The 15,101-nt window shown below is 41.7% G+C and overlaps 1 protein-coding gene and 1 pseudogene across 1 annotated transcript in view; one reads left to right on the top strand and one right to left on the bottom strand.

Moving 5' to 3' along the window:
- MRPL48 (mitochondrial ribosomal protein L48) overlaps window positions 1-14,974 on the top strand; it is an 83,019-nt gene extending 68,045 nt beyond the window's left edge. Inside the window, exons 6-8 of the mRNA XM_011953019.1 lie at window positions 10,114-10,216; window positions 13,220-13,309; window positions 14,665-14,974. Of these exons, the coding sequence (XP_011808409.1) occupies window positions 10,114-10,216; window positions 13,220-13,309; window positions 14,665-14,739 (268 nt within the window). The 3' untranslated portion in view covers window positions 14,740-14,974. The remainder of the gene's footprint in view (window positions 1-10,113; window positions 10,217-13,219; window positions 13,310-14,664) is intronic.
- LOC105519628 lies at window positions 675-1,148 on the bottom strand (annotated as a pseudogene).
- Window positions 14,975-15,101: the final 127 nt, after the last annotated feature.

The raw sequence follows: 15,101 nt of genomic DNA, 5'->3' as shown, positions 1-15,101 counted from the left end.
TTTCACAGTGTTAGCCAGGATTGTCTCGATCTCCTGACCTCGTGATCCGCCCGTCTCGGCCTCCCAAAGTGCTGGGATTACAGGCTTGAACCACCGCGCCCGGCTGAAACCATCATTCTGAGCAAACTATCGCAAGGACAGAAAACCAAACACCTCGTGTTCTCACTCATAGGTGGGAATTGAACAATGAGAACACATGGACACGGGGTGGGGAACATCACACACTGGGGCTTGCCGAGGTATGGGGGGTGGGGACAGGGATAGCATTAGGAGATATACCTAATGTAAATGATGAGTTAATGGGTGCAGCAAACCAACATGGCACATGTATACATAGGTATACATATGTAACAAACCTGCATGCTGTGCACATGTACACTAGAACTAAAAAAAAATAAAAAATAAATAAAATTATAGACCAAAAATAAATAAATAAATAAAAGCGTTCTATGGAAAAAAACAGCAACAACAAAAATGTAGCTTTCTTTTTTATGGAATCATTATAAAATAGCAGTTGGTTACTCCATAACTGTCAGAATTATTTGTACTTGAGGTCTTGGCTAAGTGGGGCTGAAATCAACAAAAGGTCTTGGACTGTTGGTTCACAGATCATCCTAGGAAGCCTGCCCTCTTGATATCTATCATACTTACCTCTTATGACATGACCCAGTCCTTTAAAAAAAACAAGTATCTCTCTTTCTTTTTCTTTTTTCATTCTTTGGAGGCTTCATTGAAGTGAATTTGGCACCGTTTATTAAATACCTTCTAGCCTTTGTCTTTTACCACTTCTTCAACATTTGGTTCTGACTGCATCCATTTCAACTTTGTCTGCTCTTTTCCAGGTTGCTTTAATAATGTTAGATAGTCCAAATTATTTTCTCTCTCTTCTCGGAGGTTTTTTTTACTACTTCTGAGGTCTGGGCTATACAGTTTTTCATGACTCTGTTCCTACTGGCAAGAGCTGCCGTCAAAGACCCCTAAATTTGTTTATAGATTTGGCTGGCATCAGTTTTCCCTACAAAGGAAGCTGTTGGAACCTTAGTGTTCAGTTTATGTACTATTCTGTCATCAGTTGTCCTCATCACTTCGAGTAATTCGTGGAACTGGGCAACCTCCTCCCAGTTCACACCGCCACTGGGTGCTGCCATATTTGACAAACAAAGTTATACTTTCTTACTCATTAGATATTAATATATTCCCATCTAACATATGTGGAAATCAAGGCTTAGAAAGGCCAAAAGCACAGAACCAGTAACTTGCCTGGGTTTAAACCCAGTTCTGCCTGACAAGTATTTTCAGTTATATAGGGTCTTATTTTAAGTCCTTCAGCCAAATTTGAACTTTTAAACCTTTATACATTAGAGTACAACTGTGCTAAAAAATGTTCTTTAGAAGGTTTGATAATGAGCTGTGACTTTAGTGCTCATAGTTGACAGTACTTCAATTCTTTTAAACCTAAAAATGTTTATCTCTTTCTGATGCCCCAGAGAGTTGTTTCCTCTTTCAGCACTTGACACATACCTCATGTCACTTAGTGCTCTGGTCTCGAATGATCTATTCCTGTGGCAGTTTCTCTTCCCTCTGACAGTGCATTCCTTCTGGATGGGGACTGTGTTCTTTATTTCTTTAGCACCCACTACAAGGCCCGCCATATGGGAGACATTCAGTCATGATCGAAAGAATGACAGGTTCTTGAATATCACTATACAATCCAGTTGTGTGGTATACATTTTCTTTTTTTTTTGAGATGGAGTCTCGCTCTGCCGCCCAGGCTGGAGTGCAGTGTCCGGATCTCAGCTCACTGCAAGCTCCACCTCCCGGGTTCACGCCATTCTCCTGCCTCAGCCTCCCGAGTAGTTGGGACTACAGGCGCCTGCCAGGTTGCCTGGCTAGTTTTTTGTATTTTTGGTAGAGACGGGGTTTCACCATGTTAGCCAGGATGGTCTCGATCTCCTGACCTCGTGATCCGCCCGTCTTGGCCTCCCAAAGTGCTGGGATTACAGGCTTGAGCCACCGCGCCCGGCCTACATTTTCTAAGTTAATAAAAGTCCTTTTAATGAATTAGTTAAAAAACTATTGATTGAGCCTCTTCTTGCTATGTGGTAAGCACTGCACTAGACATTCTGGGAGATACTAAGGTGAACCTCCTGGTTTCAGGGAACACACACACACAGAGTGAATGCACACATACACGCATGTACATACACACCAAGAAACATAATTATAACATCATGTGAAAGATAAACTGCAATTACAGCTCAAAGAGGCTGAGTAGCATAGTAATTTAGAGTAGTGCTTCTCAAAGTACCATTCTGAGAAGATGTCAGGAGCTTATGCCAAAATATACATTAATAATTTGTTTCCTTCATTAGGAAAGTCTTGATATTAAGAAAAAACGTGGCTGAATCAAATGGTTTGTTTAGTGACTGGTTGCACATTTCTTGTGGACCAATGACAATTAGGCTGTGCACTGGCAGCTTGTCTATGGACCGTACTTGAAGTAATATGTGGTTAAGAGTACAAGCTCTACCCACAGAATGGGAGAAAATATTTGCAAGCTATCTGGCTGACAAGGGATTAATAACCAGAATATATAAGGAGCTCAAACAACTCTATAGCAAAAAATATGTAATAATCTAATTTAAAAATGGGCAAAAGATCTGAATAGATATTTCTTAAAAGAAGATGTACAGATGGCAAACAGGCATATGAAAAAGTGCTCAACATCACTGATGGTCAGAGAAATGCAAATCAAAACTACAGTGAGATATCATCTCACCCCAGTTAAAATGGCTTTTATCCAAAAGACAGGCAATAACAAATGTTGACAAGGATGTGGAGAAAAAGGAACCTTTATACACTGTTGATGGGATTGAAAATTAGTACAACCACTATGGAGAACAGTTTGGAAGTTCCTCAAAAAACTAAAAATAGAGCTACCATATGATCTAGGAATCTCACTGCTAGGTATAAATCCCAAAGAAAGGAAATCAGTATGTTGGAAAGGTATCTGCACTCCTGTGTTTTTTGCAGCACCATTGACAATAGCCAAGATTTGGAAGCAACTGAAGTGTCTGTCAACAGGTGAATGGATAAAGAAAATGTACATTTACACAATACTATTCACCCATAAAAATGAATGAGATCCTGTCATTTGCAACAACATAGATGGAACTGGAGGTTATTATGTTAAGTGAAATAAGCCAGGCACAAAAAGACAAACATTCATGTTCTCATTTTTTTGTGGGTGCTAAAATTAAAAACAATTGAACTCACAGAGATAGAGAGTAGTATGATAGTTACCAGAGGCTGGGAAGGGCAGTGGGGGCTCAAGGAGAAGTGGGGATGGTTAATGGGTACCAAAAAAATAGAAAGATTGAAAAAGATCTAATATTTGATGGCACAACAGGGTGACTATAGTCGATAATTTAATTGTACATTTACAAATAACTAAAAGAGTATAGTTGGATTGTTTGTAACACAAAGGATAAATGCTTGAGATGATGGATATCCCATTTACCCTGATGTGATTATTATGCATTGTAGGCCTGTATCAAAATATCCCATATACCCTATAAATATATATACCTGCTATGGACCCACAAAAATTAAACATTAAAAAAAAGAGTACAAGCTCTGGAATCAAACTGTTGGCATTCATATTCTTGTTCTATCAGTTATTAGCAATATGACCTTGGGAAATTCTGAGCCTCAGTTTCCTCTTCTATATAATGAGGATGATAATTTTTTCTGTTTCTTTGAGCTCTGAAAAGGAAACAAGATGGTACTTGACAGCACTTAGCACAGACACTGGCACATTGTAAACATTCTGTTACTAACTTGTTGCAATAATTCAGAATTTTTTTCATCTGACAGGAATTAGAGATAGCTTCTTAAAAGTTGGTGGCAAAGAACATTAAATGCCATTCACGGAATGTTACTATCATACCTACAGTGGGGTCAGTTCCTTGGAATAGTGTTTGAAATTTTTAGGACTCTTTTTAGAGATGCTGCTTTTACAGTGAAGGGCACTGAATTTCCTGCTTTTCATAAACTAACCGCGGAAGTGCTGTTTTCCCTTTGGCTTTTACTTTTGCCACGTAGCTAGGTTTCTGGTTCCCCCGCAGTTGGTGTGTTCACATAAGATTAGGGTCATTTTAGAGGAAATAGTTTCAATGTTTTATTTGTTTGTTTGAGTCAGAATCTTGCTTTGTCGCCCAGGCTGGGGTGCCGTGGCACGATCTCGGCTCATTGCAACCTTTGACTCTTGGTTGTTCAAGCGATTCTCAAGCCTCAGCTTCCTGAGTAGCTGGGACTACAGGCACCCGCCACCACCACACCTGGCTAATTTTTGTATTTTTAGTAGAAATGGAGTTTCACTATGTTGGCCAGGCTGGTCTCAAACTCCTGACCTCAAGTGATCTGCCCACCTTGGCCTCCCAAAGTGCTAGGATTACAGGTATGAGCCACCGTGCCCAGCGTAGTTGCAATGTTTATAGGGTAGTTGTGGTAAGAAGCTAGTTTATTTTACATCTGGCTAAGTGGTCAGTGCTGCATGGTTGTATACTCCCAGATTATAAATTTAAAAACTATGTAGTCAAAAAAAAAAAAAAGTTTCTTTAAAAAACTCAGCTGTAAAATGCTCTGGCTGCATTTGAGTGAAAACAGGAAGGCAGTTACATTTGTTGAGCACCTACTATCAGTGAGGCACTCTGAACAAGCTAAGTACATTTTTTGTGTATTATTTAACTCAAACACCTTGTACATAGTAGATGAAAGTATCAACGCCGGAGCCAGACTGCCTGAGCTTTACTCTTGCTCCACTGCATTCTTATTGTATGACATTGGGCACTTTGCTTAACTTCTTTGTGTCTTGGTTTCCTCATCTGTAAAATGGGGTTACTAAAAGCACTACCTTAAAAGGCTACAGTGAAAATTAAGGGAGCTATTATGTATAATGTATCTAGAACTATGTCCAGCAACTGTTGGCTGCTATTATTATTACTATTGCTATTACTATTATTATAGAAGCTTGCCCATAGTCCTACACCTAATAAGTGGCAAGTTCTGGAGTTAAACCTACTTTTTTTCCTGATTCTCTATTCTTCTAACTGGTTCTCCACACAGCATTTAGGGTGATCTTTCTAGATGGAAATATGATTATGTCACTCTTCTGCTTGAAATCCTTTGATGGCTTCCTACTCCCTTAGGATCACAATAAAAGTTTCTCATGTACCTTCCTAGGTGCTCCAGGGCCTGCCTTGCCTCTTTCATACTTCCCTCCACACCTCCCTCTACCTCCAGTTACACTGGCTTTGTTTTTGTCCCTTTCCACCTCAGGACCTTTGCATATGCTCTTCCTCTCTTCATCTAACTAGCCTCTACCTTTTTCTTAGATGCCACCTTTTTTTATTTCGAGATGGAGTCTTGCTCTATCGCCCAGGCTGGAATGCAGTGGTGCGATCTTGGCTCACTGCAACCTCTGCTGCCCGGATTCAAGCAATTCTCCTGCCTCAGCCTCCCAAGTAGCTGGGATTACAGGTGCCTGCCACCACGCCCAGCTAATTTTTGTATTTTTAGTAGAGATGGGGTTTCACCATCTTGGCCAGGCTGATCTTGAACTCCTGACCTTGTGATCCACCTGCCTTGGCCTCCCAAAGTGCTGGGATTACAGGCGTGAGCTACCCCGCCTGGCCTCTTTATTTATTTATTTATTTATTTTATTTTGTTTATTTATTTTTTGAGACAGAGTCTCGCTGTGTCGCCCAGGCTGGAGTGCAGTGGCCGGATCTCAGCTCACTGCAAGCTCCGCCTCCCGGGTTTACGCCATTCTCCTGCCTCAGCCTTCCGAGTAGCTGGGACTACAGGTGCCCGCCACCTCGCCCGGCTAGTTTTTTGTATTTTTTTAGTAGAGATGGGGTTTCACCGTGTTAGCCAGGATGGTTTCGATCTCCTGACCTCGTGATCCGCCCGTCTCGGCCTCCCAAAGTGCTGAGATTACAGGCTTGAGCCACCGCGCCCGGCCTATTTATTTATTTTTTATTTTTTGTTTGTTTTCTTATGTCTCGAATGTTACTTCTTTAGGGAACCTCATTAAGTTAGGTCTTTATGTTATACATTTAGAAGAAGTAAAAGGTATTTAACTGCCCTTTCATAACATGCACTTCTTGCTCTTATAATTACTTGACTATTATTGGTCTTTTCTATTAGACTCTAAGCTCTGTAAGGCAAGGATTGTTTCTGTCTTCATTAGTGGTCTAACCCTAAGATCTTGCGTAGTATCTGACACAGTAGGCACTGAACAAAGACTTGTTGATTTGGATTGAATTCTAACAGGCATGGCGGACATAATTCCTAGAACAGCAGGATGAATGATGTGCTGCTTTTTGCCTCTTTGCTGCAAACAGCTCAGAGCATAAAGAGCTGTTTGTTTTTAGCAACTCAATTCTCTGCATTGATTGAGGTTTTCAGACTATCGGATTGTTACACAATCTCACTGCTCAGCCTTTCAGAGATGAAATTCTTTTCTTCTGATTTTCATTTCATCTTAATCCATCTTTCCTCCGGGGAGGGTGGGTAGGGATGATGGCCGTGACCTTGAGATAGAATTGGGCTAGACAGCAGGATGCCAGCTTTTGTTCTCTAAATGGTTTGCACTGCTGCAGCTACAACTCACCCAGAAGGAGAGGCGAGGAAGAGGCCTCTCAAGTGGGTCCCTTAATTTGCCTGCATCCTTTGCCTAGCAGCTGCTTGAGGAGATGGAAATCTCACTCATCTGGGAGCAGCTTCCATGCCTGAAGTTGAACCAGCCCCTGTGTTCTGCTGAGAGTAAAAGCATCATTCAGCATCCCTCGCCATGAGGCTACTCTTCTCTTTTTAAAACATCTACTTACATTTTTAAAAATTGAGATATAACTTGTATAAAGTGAAGTTCCCTAGCACCCCAGCAGACTTCCTTGTGTCCCTTTCTTGGCAATACTCCCCCTAAATAGCATTATTTTGTCATGTTAGGTTGACTCCTGAAATTCTTTCATTTATTTCCTTCCATTTTGCTGTCTGATCATCAAAGCAATGTTTATTGCAGAAAATTTGGAAGGTACAAAATAGTGCAGATACTAAAAATAAAAATTAAAAATTAAAAAACCCATATGTACTTTTACATACATAAAGGCCTGTTCTACATCTTGATAAATCACTACCTCCTGTGAGGCTTTCCCTGAGTCCCCCTTTCCTTCCCTTCTTGTCCCTATAGTATTTGACACAAAGCTATTATTGCCTTTGTCTTACTGTAGTACAATGTTTGTATACTGTATACTTACTTATCTCTTTAACACTCACAGTGAGCTCCTTGAAAGCATAGACTTTTTTTTTTTTTTTTTCGAGACTGAGCCTTGCTCTGTCGCCCAGGCTGGAGTGAGGTAGCATGATCTTGGCTCACTGCAACTTCCACCTCCCAGGTTCAAGCGATTCTTCTGCCTCAGCCTCCTGAGTAGCTGGGACTATAGACACTTGCCACCACACCCAGCTAATTTTTGTATTTTTAGTAGAGACAGGTTTTCACCATGTTAGCCAGGCTGGTCTCGAACTCCTGACCTCAGGTGATCTACCTGCCTCGGCCTCCCAAAGTGCTGGGATTATAGGCGTGAGCTGGGCGGCCGACATTTTTTGTTTTTCTTTAAATAGAGACAGTGTCTCACTAGGTTGCCCAGGCTAGTCTTAAACTTCTGGGCTCAAGCAATCCTCCTGTCTTGGCCTCCCAAAGTGCTCACATTATAGGTGGGAGCTACCATGCCTGGCTGCATAGACTATTTATTTATTTATTTATTTATTTTTTGAGACGGAGTCTTGCTCTGTCGCCCAGGCTGGAGTGCAGTGGCATGATCTCAGCTCACTACAACCTCCACCTCCCAGGTTCAAGCAATTCTCCTGCCTCAGCCTCCTGCATAGCTGGGATTACAGGTGGCTGCCACCACACCAGGCTAATTTTTGTATTTTTAGTAAAGACGGAGTTTCACCATGTTGACGCTGGTCTTCAACTCCTGACCTCAGGTGATGCACCTGCGTCAACCTCCCAAAGGGCTGGGCTTACAGGCGTGAGCCATCACATGCACAGACTTCTTATTGCCTATCAGGGTGCCTAGAACAGAGCAGGCTGTTAGTAAATATTTGTTGAGTGAATGAGTAAACAAATCAATGAAATTTTGCTGAAGTAAGTGTTAAAGAATAAAACCCATTATTAGTGGCAGGAATGGACAATTCTCACTTTAGTCAGTCAGTCCTATCTGCAGAATGCCAAAAAAGAAAAATAGTATTTTAGGGTGTTTTTACTTTTCTGAAACACAATTATTTCACTTGAACATCCATAAGAAGTCTATGATTGTATCCCCATTTTTTATGTTGGAAAGTTATTACTGTATTTGAGTCAGAAGAAGAGGAGATCAGAGATAATGCTGAAAAGCAGGAGGGATGTTATTTAGAAAAACTACCTGAAAGAATTTGCAGTACCTTGCATTTACTGGCTGTATTTACTCTATGCCAGGCAATTACTTATGTAATCTCATTTAATCATTGCAACAACTCTATGAATTAGGTATTATTATTTTCAATTTATAGCGGAAGAAATGGAGACTCAGAAACCTGAATTTCCAAATTCAAAAAGGTAATAATTGGCAGAGCCAATATTTAACTCCAGGACTGACTGTCATGTCTCTAGTCCATTTACTGTTACTTCTAAACTCCTGATCTCGTGATCCACCCACATCAGCCTCCCAAAGTGCTGAGATTACAGGTGTGAGCCACGGCGCCTGGCCTATAACACTAAACTTCTTTTGTAGAGGTCCACCTATAGAGGGCCATGCCTCTTGCTATTAAGTGATGATTTTGTGACACATGAAAATTTGGGAATCTTTTTTCATTTATCTTCAGTTTGATGAACTTTTTGATAAGATGAACACAACACTACTACCATATTTCCATGTAGCCATTAGTCAGGTCTTATCTCATTAACACACCGGTTCTCACAATTCTCTGTTGATATAGGCCTAGATAGTTATCTTGTTTATACATGAAGAAACTGAGGCCTAGAGGGGTAAGTGACTTACCTGAGTAAATATTGCTAATAAGTAGCAGGGCTGACACTTGACTCCTGTTCCTTGTTATTTTCACTGCAACATGTAGGCTTGCTGAAGTCGATTTTAGTAAGCATAAACTCTAACCTGGGAGAAGTTGCCCCTCAGGGGAAAATTAACGTCTGGAGGTAGTTTTGACTGTCACCACTTGGGGTATACTACAGATATCCAGTGGCTAGAGGGATGTATATGGATATGTAGGTCAGCCCCTACAACAAAGAATTATTTGGTCTAAAATGTCGGTAGCACTGAGGTTGAGAAATCCTGTTCTAGAACAATTAATTTTCATGCCTTATTTCTCCAGAACAGATTAAATACCCAAGGTTAACCTCCAAGGCATACCTAGTGATGAGCTTGATTCTTTTTTTCTTTCTTTTTTTTTTTTTTTGAGACAAGGTCTCCCTCTGTTGCTCATGCTGGAGTGCAGTGGTGCAATCTTGGCTCACTGCATCCTTGACCTCCTGTGCTCAAACAATCTGCCCACCTCAGCCTCCTGAGTAGCTGGGGCTACAGGTGTGTGCCACCACACCTAGCTAATTTTTGTGTATTTATAGAGACAGAGTTTCACCATGTTGCCCAGGCTGGTCTTGAATTCCCAAGCTCAAGCCATCCAGCTGCCCTGGCCTCCCAAATTGCTGGGATTACAGGTGTGTGCCACCACACCTGGCCACTTGATTCTTTTAGAATGGGCTATTCTTCAGTAGCAACAAATTATTAATTAATCACTAGGTTTTATTCAGAGTATTGTATTAAGTATGATTAGAGATGCAGAACTGCATTAAACATGGTGTATTTGTTTAGGGAGTTTAGAGACTTTTGAAGGAGATAAGAGGGATCTAGTTACTTTGCTCCTGGTTGCAGATAAGCATCCCCTACATTCCGGGAACTATCACATGCAGTAGTGGCTATACTTATGGACTACTATGATTGAAGTGGCTGCTGGCTTCAGTGAACACTCACTATAGTTGACTCTTCCTTCCCACAGTTATGCGATGCCAACCAAAACCATGGAAGTGTTACATTTGCAGGACCAAGGGAGCAAAATGTTACTGGACTCAGTGCTTACCACCCATGAGCGAGTGGTTCAGGTAGGCACTCCAGGAGAATAAAAAATGTATTTGCTTCTCCTGGTTCTTTTCTCTGTCCACTTTTCTACTTTTTGTTATGCTCTTTTCTTTCTTGAATAATGGTATTCTCCAGTGTTCAGTTATTGATGCCTCCATCTCTCCTTTTATAATACCTTCCCCCTATGCAGTCTCATTCATTCCTTAGGCCTCAGTGACCATCATTTAATACTGATAACCCCCAGATGTATACATCTGTTGTCCTGATCTGTTGGCTGAGGCTTGAAACTTGATACCCAGTTGTCTACTGGCCTTCTCGACTTTGGTCCACAGGAGTCCTCCCTGCACTTCATCTATGCAAAATTAGTTGTAGAGGGACTGATTTTCCTGTTTTTCTGTAACCCTCCCCACCTTTGAGCCTAATGTGTCACCCTTCTTTGTCCTCTGATACCCATTCATTCACCAAATTCTATAGCTTCTACCTTCTAAAAATCTTTCAGATTCATCCACTTCACTTTATCCCCATACCAAGTGATCATGTCATTTTCCTGCTTGAAACCCCTCAGTGGCTGCCTTCCTTTGATTTCTAGTAGTTGTCCTCTTTTCTTCCTGCAGATAATGATGGGTGCCAACCACACCACCATGAGGGCACCCAGAGGTATTAAAAATACACAGCTTGCCAGCTTTACCATCATCCCTCTTTTAATAAGAGCATTAATTGATATATAATGGGCACATCATACAATTTACCAATTTGAAGTATACAATAAAAATGGTTTTTAGTATATTCAAAGAGTTATGCAACCATCCCCACAATCAATTTTAGAACATTTTCATCATGCTAAAAGAAACTATGCACCCATTAGCAGTCACTCCTCTTTCTTGGTCACCCTAACCCCTTGCAGCCACTAATCTACTTTCTATCTCTGTGGATTTATCTCTTCATTTAAATGGAATTGTACATTAAATGGCCTTTTGTGTCAGTCTTCTTTCACATTGAAGAATGTTTTCAAGGTTCATCTCTGTTGTATTGGTACTTCATTCTTTTTTATTGCCAAATAATATTCCATGGTATGGGCATCACCCTTTTTTTATCCACTCAAGGAACATACAGCAAGGTAATAAAATGAATTTTATCAAATTTAAGTCTAAATATGCTAATTTAAAAAATAAGTATAATATTTGGCTTTTAAAATATTATCAGGACTAAATTATTTGTAATATATCCTGTGACAGATCTGACATGCCAGAAGCCCATAGAATAGTTTGAATGGTTTAGGTTGGTACTCAGGTGCCTTCATGATTCTTGTCCTGCTTTTCCTCTTCACAACCCATTTACTCCAGCCATACATGGAGCTAGGTTGTTTTTGTTTTTGTTTTTTGGGAGACGGAGTTTCACCCTTGTTGCCCAGGCTAGAGTGCAATGGCAAGATCTCGGATCACTGCAACCTCTGCCTCCTGTGTTCAAGGCCTCAGCCTTCTGAGTAGTTGGGATTACAGGCATATGCCACCATGCCCAACTAATTTTGTGTTTTTAGTAGAGACAGGATTTCTCCATGTTGGTCAGGCTGGTCTCAAACTATGGACCTCAGGTGATCCGCCCACCTCGGCCTCCCAAAGTGCTGGGATTACAGACGTGAACCACTGTGCCCGGCCAATGGAGCTAGTTTTAATTTCCTAACACTCTTATGCCCCCACATTTTACTGAATGTTGTTTCCTCTGCCTTCGAAATCCTCCACATGACTGTTGAATTCTCCTAGTTTACTCCTGTTTTTCTTCAAGATTTCACCAAGATACTAACGCTTCTGGAAGCTTTTTTTGACCTTCCTTGGTTGAGTTGGGTAGGAATTTTTCTTGTGGGTCCTTGCAGCCCCCCTGCCTGCCCTTTTATCATACATCTGATTCACCTTGATGTTCTTAGCACAGCGTTTGACACCAGTCAGGTCCTGGTATGCGTGGATATGGGCAAAGCTGAGTTGAATCAGAAAGTCAGTGTGCCCAGGCAGGTGGTTCACACCTGTAATCCCAGCACTTTGGGAGAATAAGGCAGGCAGATCACTTGAGGTGAGGAGTTTGAGACCAGCCTGGCCAACATGGTGAAACTCTGTCTCTACTAAAAATACAAAAATTAGCCATGCCAGGCGTGGTGGCGCATGCCTGTAATCCCAGCTACTCAGGAGGCTGAGGCAGGAGAATTGCTTGAACCCGGGAGGTGGAGGTTGCAGTGAGCCAAGATCGTGCCATTGGATTCCAGCCTGGGCAACAAGAGCAAAACTCCGTCTCAAAAACAAAACAAAACAAAAACAAAAATTAGCCAGCTGTTATCTCAGCTGCTTGGGAGGCTGAGGCAGGAGAATTGCTTGAGCCTGGGAGGCGGAGGTTTCAGTGAGCAGAGATGGTGCCACTTCACTCCAGCCTGGGTGTAACAGAGCAAGACTCCGTCTCAAAAAAATAATAATAATAATAAATAAATAAATAAGAAAGCCTGCGCTGGGTGCCATGGTTCATGCCTGTAAACCTAGCACTTTTGGAGGCCAAAGTGGGAGGACTGCTTGCAGCCAAGAATTTGACTAGTCTGGGCAACATAGCAAGACCCTGTTTCTACCAAAAACTAAAAATAAAAAATTAGCCGGGACTGGGGGCAGGTGCTTGTAGTCCCAACTACTCTGGAGGCTGAGGTGGGAGAACCACTTGAACCCAGGAGTTCAAGGCTGCAGTGAGCTATGATTGTTCCGCTGCACTCCAGTCTGGGCAAATGAAAGAGACCCTGGACTTTAAAACCTCTTGGTCCAGTAATGACATCTAATGCCCACGGGAGCAGATATTGGCAGTGACCATCTCAGCACCTTGCAGATGGCAGGAGAAATCCTGTAGAGGCCAGGCTCAGAAACCAGTTTTAGTATTAATCTTCCACCCTTGGGCTTTCCAGACTCTACTGGAGCTGGCATTTGAACCAATACATGTCTGCCCAGTTACCTCCTTTTCAGCTCCTCCCACCTCTTAGAGCACCTTCTTTCATTTTGCAGATCAGCGGTTTGAGTGCTACGTTTGCAGAAATTTTCTTGGAAATAATCCAAAGCAATCTTCCTGAAGGAGTCAGACTGTCAGTGAAGGAGGTAGGTGCTGGTTTGAGAAGAGGCCCCTGCTGTCCTGCATATGCTCAAAATAAGGATAAGAACATCTGGGCTGGGCGCAGTGGCTCACGTCTGTAATCCCAGCACTTTAGGAAGCTGATGCAGGTGGATCACGAGGTCAGGAGATCGAGACCATCCTGGCTAACACGGTGAAACCCCGTCTCTACTAAAAATACAAAAATTAGCCAGGCGTGGTGGTGCGCACCTGTAGTCCCAGCAACTCGGGAGGCTGAGGCAGGAGAATGGCGTGAACCCGGGAGGTGGAGCTTGCAGTGAGCCGAGATCGTGCCACTGCACTCCAGCCTAGGTGACAGAGCGAGACTCCGTCTCAAAAAAAGAAAAAAAAAAGAACACATCTGGACTGGCTTTAGAAAGAACAGAGAAATGTGGATAATGTGACCTAAATAATAATCAGAAAAGTTGTATACTCTGATGACACTGTGATCATTAGTCCAGCTTCTGAGGCATCAGGGATGATGTTTTGTGGCCTGTGAGTACTGAGTTTCAACACAGCATCCTGATGTTGGTGGTCAGCCTATGAGGCACCAGAATTCTCTCCTTTCAGACAGTTGTGTGGAAGAACATGGGTTAAGATAGTATATGGTGTAATAAATCAGAACACAAATAGGAAAATATATGTTAGAGTAAAGGTTCCTGGATCTTCAAGGCTTGACTGTAGCTTGACTAAATATATTTCATAAAGAATGTTAGTCAATAGGATGTTTGGTCAGGCATGGAAAACTTGGAGAACATTAGGAATCTTAGCCTAAATACTGAGTATTTGGGTCCAGTTGCCAAGATGATCCTTCTTATGACACAGATGTATAAGGTCATCTTAGATTGGTACCATTTGCTCTATCCAGCTCTGCTTGTTCTGAGTCTATGCTTGTCAAGCTTCTTCTGGTTAGTATTTGGGCTTCATACAGATCTGGGTACAGAGACACTACGTGCTGATCATGCTGCCTTAAAACAGTCCAATCCCTGTTTGTTTTATTTCCTATGTAAATAATTTTGGTATTCTCTCTCTCTCTTTTAAATGCTTCTATTGTGATAGTTATAGCATTTTGACATTAAATCTTCATATATCTGTCTTTTCTAACTAGACTGCAAGTTCACTGAAAGCAAGGAGGTAATCTGATTCCAGTTTGAATCCCCTATACTATACTATACTATACATACTATGCTGTAAGTCTGCTACATAGTAGATAATAAAAGTTACTTGAATCTGAATGATTCTCTACAGAGCTGGTTCATGGTCCCTTTCTGGATGCTGTGCATATCTGGATAACTAAAAGCTCTGCAGTAATTTCCACTTATTTTCTTTTTCTTCTCCTTAGCACACTGAAGAAGATTTCAAGGGACGATTCAAAGCTCGACCAGAACTGGAAGAACTGTTGGCCAAGTTGAACTAGCTACTGTAGACTCTTTCATGCCCGCAATGGTCATATTGAGTGCCAAGGAGAAGGGCTTACTGGGTAGTCAGAGTTCATCAGGAGACCTGACCCTTAGATTTCATAAGTACCCATTCCCATAGCCAGTAATGTCCTCACTCCTCTGTGGCATGGCTGTACTTGCCATTTGTTACCACTTATCTATGAGGCAACCCTTGTTATCTTCCATCTAATAAAAATCTGCTGCTGATATGTATATGTATGTGTGTGTGAGAGAGAGAAATTGGCCCATCCTGTGGAGTATCTTTAAGAGATTCTATATTCTGGCCAGGCACAGTGGTGCATCCCTCTAATCCCAGCACTTTGTGAGGCTGAGGCAGGAG

This window comes from Colobus angolensis, unplaced genomic scaffold (assembly GCF_000951035.1).
Source record: "Colobus angolensis palliatus isolate OR3802 unplaced genomic scaffold, Cang.pa_1.0 Scaffold355, whole genome shotgun sequence".
Lineage (NCBI taxonomy): Eukaryota > Metazoa > Chordata > Mammalia > Primates > Cercopithecidae > Colobus > Colobus angolensis.
The sequence above is the reverse complement of the archived record's forward strand: the minus strand, read 5'-3'. Positions and strand labels throughout refer to the sequence as shown.